We start from the raw sequence: 20,813 nt of genomic DNA, 5'->3' as shown, positions 1-20,813 counted from the left end.
CCGATTTCCCCTAAATGATTCTCAATTCCGAGTTTTAACCATTTTCTTTGACCATATGTAGTAGTACCTTTGGTGAGCTTCTCGTATCCACAAGGTATATCAACATATTGTCAGCGTACTCTTAGAGAGCTTCCCTATCACATTGTTTCTTCTTCTACCAGGGCTGTGCTTTCCACTCTAGGTAACCTCCCCTAACTACAGACAGTGTGACAATGTGGAAGATGTCATTCAAGCAATGGGGAATAAGCAGGACAGCAGTCAGGGGAGATTGTCTAGACCAGAGAGTGAAGCTCCAGCAGACGAAATTGCCCTAAAGCCCTTTTCAGATAATTTTCATAAGAATATTCTGATTTTCATGAAAATGGAGCTGCAATGCAGACTAAGAAAGGCATCTTCGGAGAAGGTAGAAGCAGTCCTACAATGTACTGTCATTAGTCTTATACCAAATTTCCTACTGGCAGATCCCAAGGGGTGTAATCACTAATGCAATACACTGCAATGCTGATGCATTAGTAGTATAAATGCCCATGATCAGTTTGGGTATTGTTTTGAGGGACAAGGAGATTATGGTGGCCTTTCAGCTCCTGAATGGCCACCATTTTTAAAGTCACGACAGTAACTTGGGTATAGTTGTACACCTCAAAACTGTGAAAATTGTCTTGGCTACCAGTAGTGTAAAATGGATAAAACCTGTAGCAGGGAAAGAGTTAATGCCCCTAAAATTTTCCAGTAAAGGTCTGCTTATGCAGTATTATATTAAGAAAATGGATGTAATAGAATAATGTTCTGCATTTATTGCAGTGTCATTTACCTGTTGAGTCTATACATGGGATGATACTTTGAATTAGTAGGGAGTATAATGCTCTAATCTTGTACTTTTCAATTCTAGGGGATGGATTGGCAATGATATTGATGCATTGTCACACAAGCTCTCGGTACAGGGCTGTGTGTCATTGCTGTATAGTAGAACTCTTTGGCCCCCACTGCTAGAAGATTGCAGACCTACATAAAGTGCTGTTAGACAGGGCAGGATCTAATGCTGTTAATCAGTGTCTGGTGTTCCCTCTTGGTGGACGGATAATTAGGACGCTGTTCACAGTGAAGAACAGAGAAATGTACTCACAAGAGAAATGTGATAAAGGCACTAGGCATTCATGAAACCTCTGAGAAGATCATCTGAACAAATGGGGAAGAGAGGAACATTATAGCAACGTAGGATGCATTTCACACACATAATAGTGTTGATGTCATTGCCAGAGTCCTTCCATCAGTATATGCTTCCATGGAAAATCAATTTGTCTCACGTGCTAAAGTACATTGCAGTAGATGTGAAAGTCTCTGAACCTTAATTAGCCATTTCTGTTCCGAATAATTAAGATCCACATGTCAGCCCCTTTCTGTCTTATAATTGCACACATTACAACAAGTGCAAACTTTGAACCCTTTTTCTATTGACTGGAAATTGCCTGATACTAGGTTTCCCCAAACAACGGAGGGGCGGAATGCTAATACAGCAGTAGGTCCCATGTACTATAATGAGGTTTGTTGGGTATTCGTCATTTTTTAACTGAAACCGGTGGAGGAAAAAGTCCTTTGGCGGACACTGCGACAGAGACTTCCGCACAGATGTGAATGGGCCATTATTCTAGTTCTGTCCTGTATGAAATAGTCATCAAGGTATCTCTGTATTAGGTCTATACAGTCCCAAAGAGAAAGTGGCACTATCTCTGTATTAGGAATTCCTAGAAGAATTGATTCTATGTGTATCCAGAAAGTTAGATCCATGTTTCTCAAAGTGAGAATTTGGTTCAAGCACAATCTCTACTTAGATGTGGGTTTAACCCCTCCCACTTTAGGCCACTTTTTTCTCCAAAGGCCATAACTTTTTTTTAATTTTTTTTTTTTTTTTTTTTCCTTTCAAACATCTAAATGACAGCTTAAGGAGAACCTTTCATGTCCTATAAAGCTGACAGTGCAGCTTTCATGGTATGTGCTCCGGTGGTGGAGATATCCGTGCCGTTAGTTTATATCCCCACTATCAGAAAGGCGTTCCTCACAGCCTACCTACAGATACCTTCAGGATTAGATCAATCAATGTAATCGACTCATTTTTATCTATTTTATTATTAGTTTTTTAATCATATTTATTGTTATTTATTTATTCATCTATTTATTTATTTATGAATTTATGTTGTACTCATTTTAAAGGTGATTTTGTTGCACTTGAGAAAGGGCCTAAGGAGCCCGAAATGCGTCGTGCTAAATAAACTTATCGTTTTTCATTTGGGTGAGCGCTGCTTCTTGTCTGCTCTTCTGAAGAGTTTGGTCCTAGCCTGTTGTCGTCTCCACATCCCTGTGACGAATTTTTCAGCTGCCGCCTTTCCAATCTCCACATCTGTTTATGCTTTTAGGTTGTTGTGTGCAACACAACCCTTTAAGGTGAGCGGCCATTATCTGCTTGCTTTAGACCTTTGTTGTCTTCCTAATCTACTACACTAGGGTCGGCTCGGCGCCTTGTTTCTTTTCTTCTTGTTCCTCACAGCCTAGCATCTTCGCTGTGAGGAACTCTCCACCTGACATTACTCTTAGCCTTGTACAGTCAGAGGGGACATTTCTTACAGCTCGGCGATGATGTTGAGGTGTGAGGAACAGCCCTCTCCCCTTTACAAGTCTATGGATGAGTACTGTTGGTGGGAGGGATGTTCCTCACAGCCCAGCGATGATGCTGAGCTATGAGTAACGTCCTTCTGACAGTGGGGAGATATCATGGTGATGTGAAAAGTCCTCTTTGACTTTTGTGGGACAAATTGCAGTTTTTAGTGGTTCTATTTAGTATTGTGTGCAAAGTACTGAGAAGTGTGCAAATTCAGAATGGGGTGGAATTGAAGAAAACATGTATTTGTATGACTTGCCTACAGACATGTTATTTTGGCTGCACAGTGAATGCTGTAATAACCATATATTTTCTGGGTCGGTACAATCCCAAATTTTATATAGTTTTATGTATCGAACTCTTAAATAAAATCCAAAACTTTGTAAAAAAGAAAATGCCTGGAGTCGCCATATGCGAACACCTGTAACTTTGTTTCTGTATACAGGAGGGCATAAGGCATCTTATTTTAAGGACAGAAGTACTTTTTATTTCGCGCTGCTGCATTTGAATTCTTGGGAATTCTCTGTTCAGAGCGGTACTGCGCATGCCCTAGCTCCATTTTGTTGTAGCTCGGCATAGAACTCCGTATACTGCCCAGTATGCTGTTCTATAACAAGCTACACCAAAATGGTGCTCAGACACGCGGAACTGCGCATACCCGAGAATTTTAATTTAGCAGCATGGTCTGGCAGGAAGAACATCCAGGGAGGAGGAAGGTCAGATGGAGCACAAGCAATGGAGGGGCGTGGATATACAGTTATGGCCAGAAATATTTGGACAGTGACACAATTTTCGCGAGTTGGGCTCTGCATGCCACCACATTGGTTTTGAAATGAAACCTCTACAACAGAATTCAAGTGCAGATTGTAACGTTTAATTTGAAGGGTTGAACAAAAATATCTGATAGAAAATGTAGGAATTGTACACATTTCTTTACAAACACTCCACATTTTAGGAGCTCAAAAGTAATTGGACAAATAAACATAACCCAAACAAAATATTTTTATTTTCAATATTTTGTTGCGAATCCTTTGGAGGCAATCACTGCCTTAAGTCTGGAAGCCTTGGACATCACCAAACGCTGGGTTTCCTCCTTCTTAATGCTTTGCCAGGCCTTTACAGCCGCAGCCTTCAGGTCTTGCTTGTTTGTGGGTCTTTCCGCCTTAAGTCTGGATTTGAGCAAGTGAAATGCATGCTCAATTGGGTTAAGATCTGGTGATTGACTTGGCCATTGCAGAATGTTCCACTTTTTTGCACTCATGAACTCCTGGGTAGCTTTGGCTGTATGCTTGGCGTCATTGTCCATCTGTACTATGAAGCGCCGTCCGATCAACTTGGCAGCATTTGGCTCAATCTGGGCTGAAAATATATCCCGCTACACTTCAGAATTCATCCGGCTACTCTTGTCTGCTGTTATGTCATCAATAAACACAAGTGACCCAGTGCCATTGAAAGCCATGCATGCCCATGCCATCACGTTGCCTCCACCATGTTTTACAGAGGATGTGGTGTGCCTTGGATCATGTGCCGTTCCCTTTCTTCTCCAAACTTTTTTCTTCCCATCATTCTGGTACAGGTTGATCTTTGTCTCATCTGTCCATAGAATACTTTTCCAGAACTGAGCTGGCTTCTTGAGGTGTTTTTCAGCAAATTTAACTCTGGCCTGTCTATTTTTGGAATTGATGAATGGTTTGCATCTAGATGTGAACCCTTTGTATTTACTTTCATGGAGTCTTCTCTTTACTGTTGACTTAGAGACAGATACACCTACTTCACTGAGAGTGTTCTGGACTTCAGTTGATGTTGTGAATGGGTTCTTCTTGACCAAAGAAAGTATGCGGCGATCATCCACCACTGTTGTCATCCGTGGACGCCCAGGCCTTTTTGAGTTCCCAAGCTCACCAGTCAATTCCTTCTTTCTTAGAATGTACCCGACTGTTGATTTTGCTACTTCAAGCATGTCTGCTATCTCTCTGATGGATTTTTTCTTTTTTTTCAGCCTCAGGATGTTCTGCTTCACCTCAATTGAGAGTTCCTTTGACCGCATGTTGTCTGGTCACAGCAACAGCTTCCAAATGCAAAACCACACACCTGGAATCAACCCCAGACCTTTTAACTACTTCATTGATTACAGGTTTACGAGGGAGACGCCTTCAGAGTTAATTGCAGCCCTTAGAGTCCATTGTCCAATTACTTTTGGTCCTTTGAAAAAGAGGAGGCTATGCATTACAGAGCTATGATTCCTAAACCCTTTCTCCGATTTGGATGTGGAAACTCTCATATTGCAGCTGGGAGTGTGCACTTTCAGCCCATATTATATATATAATTGTATTTCTGAACATGTTTTAGTAAACAGCTAAAATAACAAAACTTGTGTCACTGTCCAAATATTTCTGGCCCTAACTGTAGGTACGACGTGGGGAGTGTTTGCATGCCCTGGGAAACACCCAGGGAGCTCGGTGGGCTCATTTACATAAAGTAAAAGAAAAAAAAGAAGAAAAAAAAAAAGTAAAAGAAGGTAGTAATAGAATAGCCTAGAATGTCTTTATCTCAAAAGCACTGACACCAATGATAGAATCCCTTTAAGACCTGCCTATTCTTTTGGTCCCATGTGCCTGTGTCTACAGTTTATTTTCCTGTTATCCTTTATCTTTAATAAAATCCAATTATACATAAAGTCTGTGGACAGGCCAAGTCACATGACTGTACTTACACAGATATCTAACAATATATAGTGTTACAGCTGCATCTACATTAGAAAGCACAGGAGGTATCTGCAGCAACTATTAGTATGTGCTATTATATCTTAAATTTTTATGATGGAGGCCATGCCATTTAAAATCAGCACAAAGCGGTGTGCTGAGATCTTCATATAATGGGTCTCTATTGGCATTATGATAACATGCAGCAGGTAGGCAAGTATCAGATGGGGTCTCTCTGATGAACAGATTGGGGTTTAGTGAATGCCAGGAGAATGTTACCTGCCTTACTGCATTGTGCCAACTGTAAAGTTTGGTGGAGAAGGGATAATGCTATGGGTTTATTTTTCATGGGTTGGTCTAGGTAACTTTGTTCCGGTGAAAGGAAAACGTTAATATTTCAGTATACCAAGACATTTTGGACAACTGTATGCTGGCAACTCTATGGTAGTTTTTTTTTTTTTTTTTTTTAATGTAGATTGTGAACCTCCATATAGGGCTCACAATGTACTTTTTTTTTTTCTATCAGTATGTCTTTGGAGTATGGGAGGAAATCTACGCAATCATGGGGAGAACATACAAACTCCTTGCAGATGTTCTTCCTGGTGGGATTCGAACCCAGGACTCCAGCGCTGCAAGGCTGCAGTGGTAACCACTGAGCCACCATGTTTCCCCATGGTAGCTCTTTTCTGATCCAATGTGATTGGGCACTAGAGCCCAAAGCAAAGTCCATAAATGCATGTTTGGGTTAGTTTGGTGTGAAAATCTTCACTGGCCCACACGGAGCCCTGACCTCCACTGCATCAAACACCTTTTGGATGTACTAAAGCATATATCAGGTCCTCACGTCCAACATCAGTCTGACCTCTCCAATGCTCATTTAGATTCCCATAGACACACTGCAAAGTCTTGTAGAAATCGTTCCGAGAACAGTGGAAGCTGTTTTAGCTGCAAGAGGAGGTAGGCAACTCCATATTAATGCCTATTGATGTAGAATGGGATGTCTGTTCCTGTACATGCAATTTGCAGGTATCTCACTACTTTCGTTCATATAGCGTAATAGCACAGCACTGAGTTGTATAAGAAAATGTGAAGTCTTCATTACACATATGCTGGGAATATCCGGCAATGCAGAACTTAAATCAAGTGTCTTGTTGGGATCTTCTGAAGCGCCATCCATTGTCACTTTGTCTTATTTAATTGAACCAAATGCACTATTCAGACTATAACAGGTAGTTTACTTTGAGCAACCAAAACAAAACAAATCGGAAAACTTCCTCCTTTATATTAAACAATAATTCATAACCAGGCTCCTAACACTGTAGATCCATATTGACCAGATTTGTATATAAACTTGCACTATAAACCCCTAGTATCATAATAATGTTTAGCCTAAATTTTCTAGAAATTTCCTCAATTTGTTTTATTCTTATCTTCGACACACACCTTAATGATTTATGTCTGTATATATCGCACCGTACATAGTGTCCGATTTCAATGCCTTATCAGTTGAAATATTCTGTAAAACCCTTTCCATTTCCTAATAAAAAAAATCTATGTATGTGAAGCAACAGAAAAGAAGTGTTGAAGTACCAGATTGTTAGAGAACTCCATTTGTAGTGCCCATGAGGGCCAAACTAAACCCTGACCTTTCTGGCTTTCTGCCTGTAATCTTCTAGTGATAATGGTTTATACTGCAAAGTAATAGTTGTACCTTCAAAGCGTATCCAGTTCACATCTATGGGGAATGACAAAAGCTGATGAGAAGTCATCTCATTTCTTTTCTGCCATGCTTGATCAGATGTTGCATTTCACATGGAGGTATAGATTAGTAATTGCTGAGATCTCTCTTTTCATATTTGTAATGTAAGGGCAAAATATCTATCAGTTTAGGACATAGTCCCATCCAGGAACCAATTTGGCTCCTATAAAATCTGTGATCATGACTCCATTGCCAACAATGCCCTCATGATGACGCAAAAGTTCTCCTAAATATTACTACTTTTAAGCATATTTTCTTTTATTATTTTTTATTAGGATCCATCAAGGGATCGTCTACTTCTCCTGATTTAGGCAAGAAGTGTAAAGGGAGAATGTAAATTTGTTTCCAGTATTCCTTGGTTGATCATGTCTGTGTTATAGTCTTCGTTGCAGGAACTGTTGAAAATTGCTGGATAAAAAATTCTGCAGGGTCAACTTTTTTGAACAACGATTTCACTTTAAAAAACGGACACCTGATGGATCCCATTATATTCAATGGGGTCTATCAGGCACTAATGGTGTCTGCTGTTCTAGTGATCAGTGTGTCTTTTGTTCTGGTTCTCTACAATAAAGGGCACACGAGCGCAATTGTGAACATAGTGTATAAGAATACCAGATGCTCTATTGTTGTTTTTTGTTGTTGTTGTTTTATTTGGTTATTTTATCTCCTTCATAACATCTGCTGTGCGGCCGCCATAGATTCTTGGTTACTGAGTCTGTGTACATTACAGCCGTAACTCAATGCTAATACTTGTGACCAGAGTCCTCTCTGATCACAGGCTTTGTAGTTCGATGTACCCCCCCCCCCCCCAAGTTGAAAAGTTTTTTCCTGTATGAACAACCGTAGCAAGAAAAAAAATCAAAAATGCTGAACCACCTTTTTTTGATCAAAATTTGAATAAAAAGTGATCAAAAGAATAGACATTCCCCCAAATGGTATATCTAAAAAGGACATCTGGCCCTGAATAAAATGACCCCCTATGCATTCCTGTAAACAGCAATGTAGAAAAGCTACAGGCGTCAGAATATGGCGACTTTCAGAAAAAAAAATTGGGGGGGATTTTGGCGAAGGGGTTAAACTGTAAATAAAACTATATACATCTGGTATCCCCAAAATCATACTGAAACACAGAATAAAGGTGATATGTCATTTTGGCTGCACAGTGAACACAGTAAAAACTAAGCCCATAAGAAAGTCACACAAATCCACTTTTTCTCTAATTCTATTCAGAATTTTTTTTTTCCAGCTTACTAGTACAATAAATGACACTATCGTGAAAAACTATTTGTGCAACAAACATTAATCATACGACTTTGTGAATGAAAAAAAAAATACAAAAAGTTATGGGGTTTCGAAGGTCAAAACCAAAAATCGAAAAATTACACCGGGGGCAAAGGTTTAAAGTGCCACTATGGGGGAAAAACTAAAAATCCGTATTTTTCCGCAGCAGAAACACCCTCCCCACCTGTTCATCAGTACGTTGCTGATACCTCAGATCCCAAGCAGCAGTTCACCAGAAGACACTACAAGGAATATTCAGAAAACATACTGGAGTTGGAAAGAAGTCTAGTCTTACTCATCACTTGAGGTTTTGAGCCTCTTCCTCCTCTTCCCAATAATCTGAATTGAGCTGCACTAGTAGAATGGCGTTGTAATCCCTTTCCTATTATTATTATATATTTAGCTTATCAAGTACATAGGACTAAACTACAATACCTAGCACACCAGAAAACTGCCATAGTGTGTCCCTGTCCGGAAGACCTTTTTAATATGAAATTTTACAGAGATTATTATTATTATTATTATTATTATTATTATTTCCATGTGTTGTGTTTGTGTTCAGATTTTCTTAACTCTAGATTTTGTATAAAAGTTATTTTTAAGACTTTCTATTGATAATGCAGAGTGTAGTAATGGTATTCCAGCTGAGATCTTAATCATGTGGTTACTTGTTTTATAGAATCATAAAAGGATGTATGACATTTTACTTAACAGAACAATTGTGCTGGATTTCCAGAATTGTAAGTGCATCAGATGAAAAGGAATCTTAAATGTTAAGCCGCGCTCTCTTTATTGGCTTACCTTTAAAGCTCACTAAAGATTTCTGAATATGGTGATTAATGGCTGACAGCTCCAACTTCAGGAGATAAATTACAAGTTAATGAATCATAACAAGGAAAGATGTACTAAACTCATGCACAGAGTCCTTGGTAATGTTGATTGATCTTGTTATTGTTGTTTTTCAGGTGGTGCTAGTGAGATGGAACGAACCTTTCCAAAAGTTGGCAACCTGTGATGCAGATGGAGGAATATTTGTGTGGATCCAGTACGAAGGCAGATGGTCTGTGGAGCTGGTCAATGATCGTGGAGCACAGGTGGATGCTAAATCTGGTGTCTCTTCTATCAATTAATGACTTTTACTATATGGAAATTAATTTTCCTTTTTAAGTAGCATAAGTATTACACGGATGAATGCTAGTGGTGTGTAGATGTCAATTTTCCGCTATGGTAAAAGTTAACTTTTAAAGAATGTTTTTAACTTTTGTATACTGATTTTAGACTAGGTATAATCCACATCCAGTCTGGCTAACCTTACAGATACTTTGTATTGGGTTTTAATTATTTGAGCTGCAGGAGTCTAACAATATCTTGTTGGTATACATGTCAAAGAATGGATTGGCACACAGCAGAATTGTCTGTGCCTGAAAATCCATTGTATACATCCAAATAGAGTTATGATGGTGACAAGCACAGATTCCTGCAAGTCCCTTTAAGATAAATGGGAGAGTCACAGAAATTGTATGAGTTTTCCTTTATAGCTATTTGGAGATTATATAACGCACTGCACTATGCATTATGTGGCCTTATATATTTATTACAGATCAACAGAGCAGCTTTGCACAGACTGAGCAAGTAAAATGCTTCCTAGATGGGAGATCAGAGATGTAACATTCATATCATTCTATTTGTGGCATCAGGTTGAAATAAAGTATAAGTAATATTGTAAATGAAGCAGAAGATTTCTGTCTAACTGGTACCAGAAGTGGAGTTTTACATTAAGGTTAGGGCTGCATGGTGACTTGAGGATTCTGCTCCATTACAATAAATGACTGTTAAAGAGGTTACATTTTTACCCCTTATTTCCACAGTTTGGGCCCCACCAGTCATGAGAACTGTGGTATTTTGAACCTCAATGTCAATAGAGTTTTGGGCTGGAAATATGCTGCCACTCCATTTATTTTACTTGGAACTGTCGGTTAGCTGTGCAGTCTATATAAGCTGGCACTTTCCATTGAAGTTATTGGAGCAGCAGTAGATATTTCCCACTTGCTACTCTAGCAGTTGAATCTTCACTAACCAGAAAGTTTAGGGATAATTTAGTATAACTGGAATACCCAGTTAAGCGACTGCAACATAAAGGATGCAAAATATCCCTCATTTTGGTCTTATGTCGCACATGACTTGCAATGCAAGTTGCATGCGACAAAAAAAAAAAAAAAAAAAAGTGCTCAACAGTGAGTCGCACAAGTTGTTGGTTAGTTGACTTGCTGTTGCACGACAATGTTCTTTGTGTAACCCTAGCTTTAACCTTGACTGGATACCCTTATAGCATGTCAATATAATAGTCATATTCAAATGTACTACTGAGCAAACTGCTTCATGTAACTTTAATTGTAGTCTGCAGTTTAATGATTTGTGCCTCTATTATTGATTGCTTTTGATTCTCCATGATGGATACGTTGCACACAGATTCTTCAGTCTACTCTTGTTGTTTGTATATGCACATTTTGATACTTGTAAGGGTGGGTTCAAATTATCGTTGGATTTTTTTAATGGATACTATTTAATTAACCTGATAACGCAAAATGACGTGCTGGCGTCTGTAACAAACTGTACAATAAAAGGAAACCTTTAGTTAACCTGCTGGGCAAACTTTGGGGGAAAAAATGGAATTAAAACATGCAAAGTAACAATTTTTGTCATCTCGCCTCAGATAATATTTAATAAAAAGTGATCATAAAGTCATAGCTCAAAATGGTACCGATAAAAAGTAAAGATTTCCCGCAAAACATAAGTGCTCAACTAGTGCTAACAATGGAAAAATAAAAATGTTATGCCTTTCGGAACATGGTAATGAAGTTGGTAAATTCGCCCTACATGGAAGTGCCTGCCTTGCATAATCTCTCAAATGTTGTAGGGGAAAAACCCTCACGGAGCCAAACAAAGTATACGTAAAATGTATAATTCCCCCATTTCAGTCAGCCACAGGGTAGTTCAACTAAACTGAGTGATTGTCAAAAGGTCTGAGCTCCAGCGTACATGGATCAGCTATGTCAGCTAATCAGAATAGACCTGTATGAGACAAAGGATGAACCATGGTAGAAGACAGTCTCTTCAGGAGGAGTGGGTTATAGAGGAAGGAGATCATAGAGGAAGTTTAGGATACAAGAGGTGACAATCTAGCACGAGTGACCCAGATAGCTTTAGTAAAGTGAATCAGACCAAGAATGAGAGGTAGAGGGGCAGAGGAGACCGGGTCCACAGGAGAGCATTAGAATGCATAGAAGCAAGCCACAGCTTCTCAATCTCCACCCATTTAGTGTAGGATGTGATGGAATATATCGCAAGTGGATAGTCCAATAATAGTGGGGGAGGTGTGGAAGCAATAGGCCCCCGAACCTTCTCCCCAGCAACATAATCGATCAGAGGATGCAATGGTGCCTGCCATTACAAATGAAGTGGAAGATGGGCCACTCAAGATCATGAAGATCTGAACAAGGCACCACCACCAAAACAGTTTCAAAGAAATACAGAAGCTGCCCAACAGGGACATATGTAGGGGCTGCCACTTATCCAAGTGTGATATAACATCACAGAATAGTTTAGGGTAGTTCACTGTGTGTAGTGTTGCTTAAGACGAGGATAGATGAATGCTCTGGTATTTAATGGACTGTTCTTGCCAGTGAAAATCAAAATTAGCATGAAGGAGATGAATAGTTGTCCTAGGGACATTCAAGGGAAGGGTCTCAATTTTGGAATGGTTAATCCTCTAACCTGAGAGTCTGCCATAGTCTCAAAGGACCCCCATAAGATTGGGAATGGAGGTGTGAAGGTTTGTAAGGATGAGGAGAACATCATCCTCAAAAGACTGATTTTAAATAGAGATGAGCGAACACTGTTCGGATCAGCCGATCCGAACAGCACGCACCCATAGAAATGAATGGAAGCACCTGTGACGCTGACTTTGCCGCCGGCCGGCGTCACAGGTGCTTCCATTCATTTCTATAGGTGCATGCTGTTCGGATCGACTGATCCGAACAGTGCTTTAACGTGTAAATGAAGCCAGCTGCATTCCGATTGATGATGAAGGATTCCGTGGTAAATAAAATATAACTTTTATTCCATATAGATAAAAAGGTTACATGACAACCATAGTGTAGGTCAAATATAAAAAGCGACGCGTCTCGAGACTCTCGTCTCTTCCTCTCGGCTCCTTTCATCTACTGATCCGAACAGTGTTCGGTCATCTCTAATTTTAAAGTCACGATATCTGGATGTAAGAGTTACCAGCAGCTCTATACCAGGCAAAGATAAAAGAAGGACTCTGGGGAGGAATGAGGAAGCTTCACCGATGCCGCAGGATGGGAGTACAATGCATGGTTCAAATGTAGAAATGGCATATGGAATCCAAAGGCTTCCGAGGAGGCTAGCATAAAAGACCAATCTAAGTGATCAAAGGCCTTTTCCACATTGAGGCTAAACGAGCAGGGATCGAGTGATGGTTGGCTACCTCAATCAAGTCCACAGTCCTTTAGGTGTTGTCTCTGTCCCGATGACAGGAAACAAAGCCCACCTGGTCCTTTATGTACGAGTGAAGGAAGCCAAAATTTTAAGCAGTTGGCCAGGAGTTTCATGACTGACTACAAATCTGTTTTAAGGAGAGCAATGTGCCTATAACTAATGCAATCTTTTAGGTCCTTATTAGGCTTGGGGACAAGCATTATGTGGGAGTGCAACATTAATGGAGGGATGGGGGGGAACTCTTAAAAATTGAGTTAAAGTAGAGCCGGAGATGAAGAAGGTGGAACATTTTATAGTTCAAATGAATGAACCTATCCAGTCCAGCCACCTTGCCATTTGGAAAATCCCTAAAGACTTCTACTATCTCCTCATCAGTAGAAGAGTCATTCAGGGAGTCCAAGCATTCTCCGATAAGCAGGGCAAATGGCAGGATGCCACAAAGTGAGCAGTAACTGGGGTGGGGGTAGGAAGGCTATAAAGCTTAGACTAGAAATCTTGTTCCTTTCTGGCTATATATATATATATATATATATATATATATATATATATATATATATATATAATATATATATATATATATATATATATATTATAATCTGTATGTAATGCAAGCTAACTCAAATCCAGCTCTGCTACATTAGGTTCCACATCAGCTTTATACCGGGATAATGCATTTACAACCAATCCCTCATTACTGACTGCAAACATAGAAGATAGCAGAGCAAGTGAATCCCCGCCCACCAATGTGCCGAGAAAACCAGGAAGTGAAGAAAGCACAGACCCTGCAGGCTGCAGAACAAGATTTATGGGAATACCCCTTTAACATTCAGTGTCACAAATCTAACCATTGGTAAAGAGTAGGGGGAGAGCATGCAAATTCAAGGCCACGTCTCATCTAATCTATAATGTGGAGGTGATTTGCATCCCAGAACCCAAGGGACAAGGTCACCATCCAAGCCATCCAATTAGAAGGAAGAAGAGAAGGAAAGAAGGGAGGAGAGACAAGGACAACAAAAACAAATCAATGCACAATGTAGCCGGGTCAAAACATCCCACAATCAAGGAGACAATAAAAAGGACTAAATCTCCTGGCATAGGGTAAGGGGAGGATAACCTAGTAATAGTGCCAGTTTATGGCCAAGTGAGTACACTTTAGGGAGATTCAGTCGGATGGGGCCCCAGATGGGCGGAAGTTGTCCAGAACACCAGACCAGAACATGAGAAGGCCATATGGGCAAGAGGAAGAAGCAAATGCAGTGGAAAGTAAATATAAGAGTAGGATCTATCCCTCCCTGCACTCCGCTAATAAACATTAGAAAAGGATATCAAAAGTGCAACTGAAAGCAGCTGTAAACATAGTGGAAGAGTCATTCTAACTGTGGAACTGCCGTCCTCCTGGTCAAGAGTTGGCAATACGAGGCTGCATCGGAGGATGCTGATGGTGTTTAGACTTCTGCAGGTGCCACAGAGGAGGTGGTGATGGTGGAGGGCTCAGCTCCCAGTCTTTAAACTCCAGGAAACGAAGATTCAGGACATCGCAGAAAGGAGGAAGATCCAATAAGTAGTATAAAGTGGCAACCCAACTCTCAAAGCAGTTGAAGGAGTGGGCGAGGTTAAGTCTCTTCTGTAACGTGATTAAGTAGAGGTCCTGGAATAATTGCAACTTCTTACTTGTCTGGCTCTGACCAGTGTGACCTCTTTAATTGCAAAGTCGTGGACTCAACATATGATGTCTCTAGAGTTAGCTCCCACTCCTTTAGGGTCAAGGGCTCTATACACTTTATCCAGCTAAAAGGGGTTGTCCCATCTCAAGTATCCTAGCTATACTGGTAGCTTATGTAAATTGAAGCCTTTTTCTAAATATATTTCTTTAGAAAAATCTGCTTGGTTTGCCTGGTATGTGAATTTATTCTTCCCATTGTTTACACTGTTTCCCTAACAAACGGACCTGGAAGATAGGACAAGTGATGTCACTTACTCATTGCCAGTAGGACAATCCGTTCATCTAATTGTACTTTGCTGATAAAGAAGAGTCTGTTATCTCTCTATGTAAACACACAGATAACACTGAGTCAGTTCTGTACAAGAGTCTGCAGATTATCTGACCTGCAGAACTGTTGTTTGTCCCGTTCAGCAGGATGGAGGGGGAGGGAGAAGCAGAAGCAGAGTACAGGAATTGAGAAGCAGATACTGCATTCAGCCTGGCTGAAAGGCTGAGATGGGAGAGTAGCAGGAATAATAAAGAGAGTTTCCTGAATCATATTGTGATTATAGTTATGGTCTTTAGCTATCCGATCAGGCTGGGATTTGTGGGCTCTTCTACTATTTCAGTCTTTAGACTCCTTAGTTTTCTTTCTCCCTAATATATTGTGTGTTGTAAAACATTCAGTTATCCATTTCCCCATTTGTTGTTATATCCTTAATATTGCTGCCAAACTAATAATGATCTGTTCTTAATAGGTTAGTGATTTTACTTGGAGTCACGATGGCACTCAAGCTTTGATTTCATACCGAGATGGATTTGTACTTGTTGGATCAGTGAGTGGTCAAAGACATTGGTCATCAGAGATAAACTTGGAAAGCCAAATCACCTGTGGAATTTGGACACCAGATGATCAACAGGTATGATGGATCAATTGTATGTCAAAAAGTATTAAAAATATTTTTTTTTTTATATTTGGTATAAAATTTTACGTTTGACGTAGAGCACTTTCATGTGTGTATGCTTCTGCAAAGGTATCCACCAGCCAAATAGCTTCTGAACCACCTATGTGCTGCTGTAGTTTCAGTCAGTAGCGTAGTGAGCACTAGGGGCAGTTGTGGGTGGCAAGTATGTGTGCATGGTCACGCTCTTTGTATACACCCACTGAGGTCTTTGCAGAACAGGTGTATTTATACGGAGACTAAATTACACACAGCTGGGCTCTATTAACTAATTAAGTGACTTCTGATGGCAATTAATTGCACTGGATCTTATTTAGGGGTATCAGAGTACAGGGGGCTGAATACTTTTGCACATCACACTTTTCAGATTTTTATTTGATTAAAATATTGAAGCCCATGTATCATTTTCATTCCACATCACTATTATCTGCTGCTTTGTGTTGGCCTATCACGGAAAATCTCAATAAAATACATCTAAGTTTGTGGCTGTAAGGTAACAAAATGTGTAAAAGTTCAAGGGGTATGAATACTTTTGCAAGCCACTGTGGATGTGTTCTCCCTATGAGTGGCCCTCTCCCTTACGACTTTTGACGCCTAAACGGTCCCCAACTTATTGTGAAATGAATCCATTATCCTTTTTAACTTCCTCGGTTACATTCCTGATAGGACTTTGTTTTATAACTCTGTTTGTTATATTCAAAACTTATTTTTAAACCTTGTTTTATTTATTTTTGACATCTTTGTTACTTTTCTGACAGAAGAGAAAGCTATGCATGTTATTTTTTTTATTTTTTTTTCCCTTTACAAAAAATCCCTTAAACATGATGGAACAATGCTTTTGTCAAGTTCTTTTACATTAGAGTGAATGTATTTTGCATATAAAGCACCATGGAATTAATAGTGCTCTAAAAATAAATAATAACAGTATGCTGGAATATAAATCCCTCTTTGTATATTCCCATTTACTAGCTTTTGATTTATTGTGATGCAACTTGGATTGTGAATTTATGGAGTGGTTGTGTGTGTGACTATGCCATGTGTCGCCCTCACCATAATTTGAACACTGCAAAGGTGGTCTTTACTTCTTTTTCCTTAGAAAATTGTCAGAACATATAATATTATTGTGTAAAACTGTATAAGTAATATTGTTAAGTAGTATATAACTTTAAAAAGTAGTCATATGTTTAGACCCCCTTATGACCCCCCCTAATCAAAATTTTAAGGCCATGCCCCATGTTCACCGCCCATCCATTTGCAGGTCAGCAAAGTCCCTCTTTATTGGCCCCCACACAATATAACACTACCTTTTAATGATCCCCACAGTATATTTCCACCTTTTTATGACCCCACATAATACATTGTGCCCTTTTAAGGTCTCCATACAATACAGGCTCCCTTTTTAAGGCCTCAATACAATACACTGGGGAAGATTCATCAACACTATTGAACTTTGCACCATTGCACAATCTGATTCGTAGTTTTGACATTTATGAATCTGTTGTATGGATCTTCACAGATATGTAGTGTTTATAGAAGTTCCAAAAGTTTTACTCCAAGACCATCTGACTAAGTGTTCAGCTTCACTATAAAACAAATATTTGGCATAAAACATGTAGGCAATATACTTTTCTCGCAAGCGGTAAGGAGCAATTGTATGGTGCACAAATCATAAACTGTACATATCTTGGTGCAAAATAAGCAGACAAAAATAAACTTTTGTTTATGTGGCGCACAATGGGAATTTATTGGGCACAAAGTAAATTGGCAAACATTCATAAGTTTACACCATTTTAAACTCGGGCTTCAAGAAAATGAGTCCTGTTTGATTGGGTGCTCAGAAAAGGCATCTCCCCGCCATAACAACATATGAAAGGAGTTTCTGGCACTCGCAGGGAATCATGAAGAATTTTTGAATTTATTTGCATCCAAAATTATTAAACGTTTCGGTCAACATGACCTTCATCAGTATGACTGATGCATGGTGAGAAAAGTGAAGTTCAGCGAAAATTGGAAACAGTGTCTTCTTTATGGCTCACACTGCTCATAAATATGTCATAAATGCAGTAACCCCAAATTTTGGTGCAAATGTAGACAGAAACGTGTCAGATTTGCCTGTTTTATTACTCAAACAGGTAGCAGCTGATATTTTACTTATCCATCCCTCCACCTGCTAATTGCCTCAAGGGGCAGTGCACTATGTCCATCCTGATGATGCTCAGTGTTCAGATGTTGTGTGTGTGTGTGGCACCCCCTAGAGGCCAAAGCGCAAGGATATGTGAGTAAAATATCTGCTGCTATCTGTTGGAATAATCCAGTAACTGGCCCATTAGCTGGGGTCTGCACAGTTGGCAAAAAAATAAATAAATAAATGCATTGCCCACAAGTGGAATAAATGTAACAGTTTGAAGGTAGGACATAAGCAATGTGCAGGTGGAATAAATAAATACTGTCAGACAGAATAGATATGTGCACTTCTTTACTCATCAACATATATTGCTCTTCTTATTATTGTCATTTTTACCATATCAAGCTTCTGCGTAAACATGACAACTCCCAAGATCAATGATAAGAAACTTTCTGCATATCCTCATAGCTAAATGCTTCTCAAAGTGGGCCATAACGCCCCCTTGTGGGTGCTGGAGGCCTACAGGGGGCAGCAAAGGGCCCAGAGAAAATTGGGGGGGGGGGGGGGGTGTTGAAGCTGTTCCGGGGGGGCAATGGCTGATTTGTGTTTTACTAATATTTTAAACTAAAATCAAAACCTACCTACTACACTATATTGATTATTTCATTTTTATTCCTGCCATGTTTGATTGTATAAAATAAGTAATTTATCATGGCTTTTGTACCCTGGATTTTTTTTTTAATGTAGATTGTGAGAGCGGAGTAGGAGGTCATTGGAGGATCTGAGGTTACGTGTGGGCAGGTAGCGGGAGATTAGTTCAGAGATATATGGAGGGGACAGGTTGTGGATTGCTTTGAATGTTAACGTTAGTAACTTGAACTCAATTCACTGGGCTATGGGTAACCAGTGGAGGGACTGGCAGAGGGGAGCAGTCGATGAGGATTGGGGGGTGAGGTGAATTAAACTAGCAGCACAGTTTAAGGTGGACTGGAGGGGGGCGAGGGTGTTAGCTGGGAGTCCATGGAGAAGGGTGTTGCAGTAGTCTAAGCGGGAGATTATAAGGGCCTGGACAAGCATTTTGGTAGTACTATGACTAAGAAAGCTATGCTTTCGAAACGCGTCAGTCAGACCCAGTGCTAGTTTTTAATTTTTTGTTCTATACCATCTATGTCTGTGGGATGCCTTTTAATGCGGCTATGTGCCATTTAATAAAGTGAAAGATGTATTTTCAAGACACGCTGGACCTTCAATTTTTTATTACGAATATTGCTTACGAAGGCTTCTAACCGGAGGAGCAGAGAGTCCGTGCGATAGGTCTGCCAGCATCGGGACATTTCCAGACGGGACAGAGACTTGATACATCACAGTAAGGAACACAATTTTGAAAAAAACTTTTTTCCATGCAAATGTGGTTTTATCAACGCATGTAGTTCCATGATTATCACTGCTGGGAGGCTGTGTATCCACATTTCCCCCCTTTTTTCCCCAAGTGTGAACAACCATGGAGAAGGGTGTTGCAGTAGTCTAAGCGGGAGATTATGAGGGCCTGGACAAGCATTTTGGTAGTTTCCGGGGTGAGGAAGGAGCGGATTCAGTGGATGTCCTTGAGCTGGAGGCGACAGGAGGTGTTGAGGGTTTCTATATGTGACTTGAAGGATAGGTCAGAATCCAGGGTTACCCCAAGGCATCGGGCCTGTGGGACAGGGGTAAGTGGGGTTCCGGTAACTTTGATAGATGGGTCAGGTGGAGGGGCCATACGGGATGGGGTGAAAATGATGAACTCTGTTTTCTCCATGTTGAGTTTGAGAAAGCAGGAGGAAAGGAAGGAGGCTACGGCCGCTAAACAATCTGAAACTCTGGCCAGCAGGGAGGTAATATCTGGTCCAGAGATGTAGATTTGGGTGTCGTCGGCATAACAGTGGTACTGGAAACCATGTTGATGGCCTATTGGAAAGATTTGACTATCAAAAATAAGGCATTGAGTATCTGTACTAAGAATGCTTATTAGTGTGGGATATTTAGTCTTTCTGGATTGGAAAGGTCATTGCTGAATTGTTCACCAATGAACCAACACTGTTTTGTGGGTGATGTAGATGCAATCGGGAATCGCTGTCCATTTAGATGTTATCTATATAAATATAATATTATAGGGCTAATTCCAGAGCTGAAAGGAAGTTGGGTTTAGGGGAATTGATCACTATGTAACACATTTTTATTTTTGTTTTGTCTTTGTTTTAATAATGTTATTTTCTGATTATTTAGATCTGAAAAGAATATTAAACGCTAATTTCAACTCATAAACTTTGCTTTTGGTACCACGACATCCATATTTTAAAATTATATATTTTAATTAATAACAAACATATCCTATGTCTAGATGTTGGTGAAATATTCTAGACTGTTCTGAAAACATCTAACGTTCACATCATTCTAGCCATGTCTAAACGGTAGAATATTCTAGACGTCTGCCTGTTTACTATATAAGCATGTCTGCTGGACAGTAGTACTTATTGTAATTGCAGTTTATAGTGTGACAGTGGATAGCGATATAGTGTGAGAGCAAGTTCAGCAACTAAATAGGACTGAGAAATATAGTGTGTAGTTAGATGCAGAGATGGCATCAAGAGGCTGTAAGCGTTCTGCTGATTCGTTTTGCTACATATGTGGCGAATTCATCAAGACGTGAGCCAAGAAATATTCAATGAAAACATCGGTCAGGATGTGTGAAGCCTATAAGGTATACTTCAGAGTACAGGTTGGGGACCAGGACAAACCCTGGCCACCTCACCACAGTTGTGAAAACTGCAAAAGAACACTTGAGGGATGGTTCCGAGGGGAAAGAAGAACCATGAAGTTTGGTATTCCAAGAATTTGGTGAGAGCCTACCAACCACTTAACCAACTGCTATGGTCGATCTCTTTTGTATGGTCAATTCTTACAAACGTCAAAGTGGAACAACTGCTCCTCCAGTGGCATATCCTGATATCCCATCATCAATTGCTCTAGTACCATACTGCACTAAGCCCCCCCGTACCTGTACCTCCTGAAAGGAATCGGCCATCATCAGAAGAAAGTGGTGCGTCAGATTTTGAACAAGAAAATGTAACT

General features: G+C 39.9%; 1 protein-coding gene across 2 annotated transcripts in view; it reads left to right on the top strand.

Annotated features, from left to right (window-relative positions):
- The window catches only part of TULP4 (TUB like protein 4), a 138,750-nt gene that overhangs the window by 71,394 nt on the left and 46,543 nt on the right, over positions 1 to 20,813 (top strand). For both annotated transcript variants that reach the window (XM_075267683.1, XM_075267684.1), the window contains 2 exons: positions 9,361 to 9,489; positions 15,377 to 15,538. In XM_075267683.1, coding sequence (XP_075123784.1) covers positions 9,361 to 9,489; positions 15,377 to 15,538 — 291 coding nt within the window. The remainder of the gene's footprint in view (positions 1 to 9,360; positions 9,490 to 15,376; positions 15,539 to 20,813) is intronic.

The sequence above is a fragment of the Leptodactylus fuscus genome, chromosome 3 (genome assembly GCF_031893055.1).
Source record: "Leptodactylus fuscus isolate aLepFus1 chromosome 3, aLepFus1.hap2, whole genome shotgun sequence".
NCBI lineage: Eukaryota > Metazoa > Chordata > Amphibia > Anura > Leptodactylidae > Leptodactylus > Leptodactylus fuscus.
Note: the sequence above shows the minus strand (reverse complement) of the source record. Positions and strands in the feature narration are given on the sequence as shown.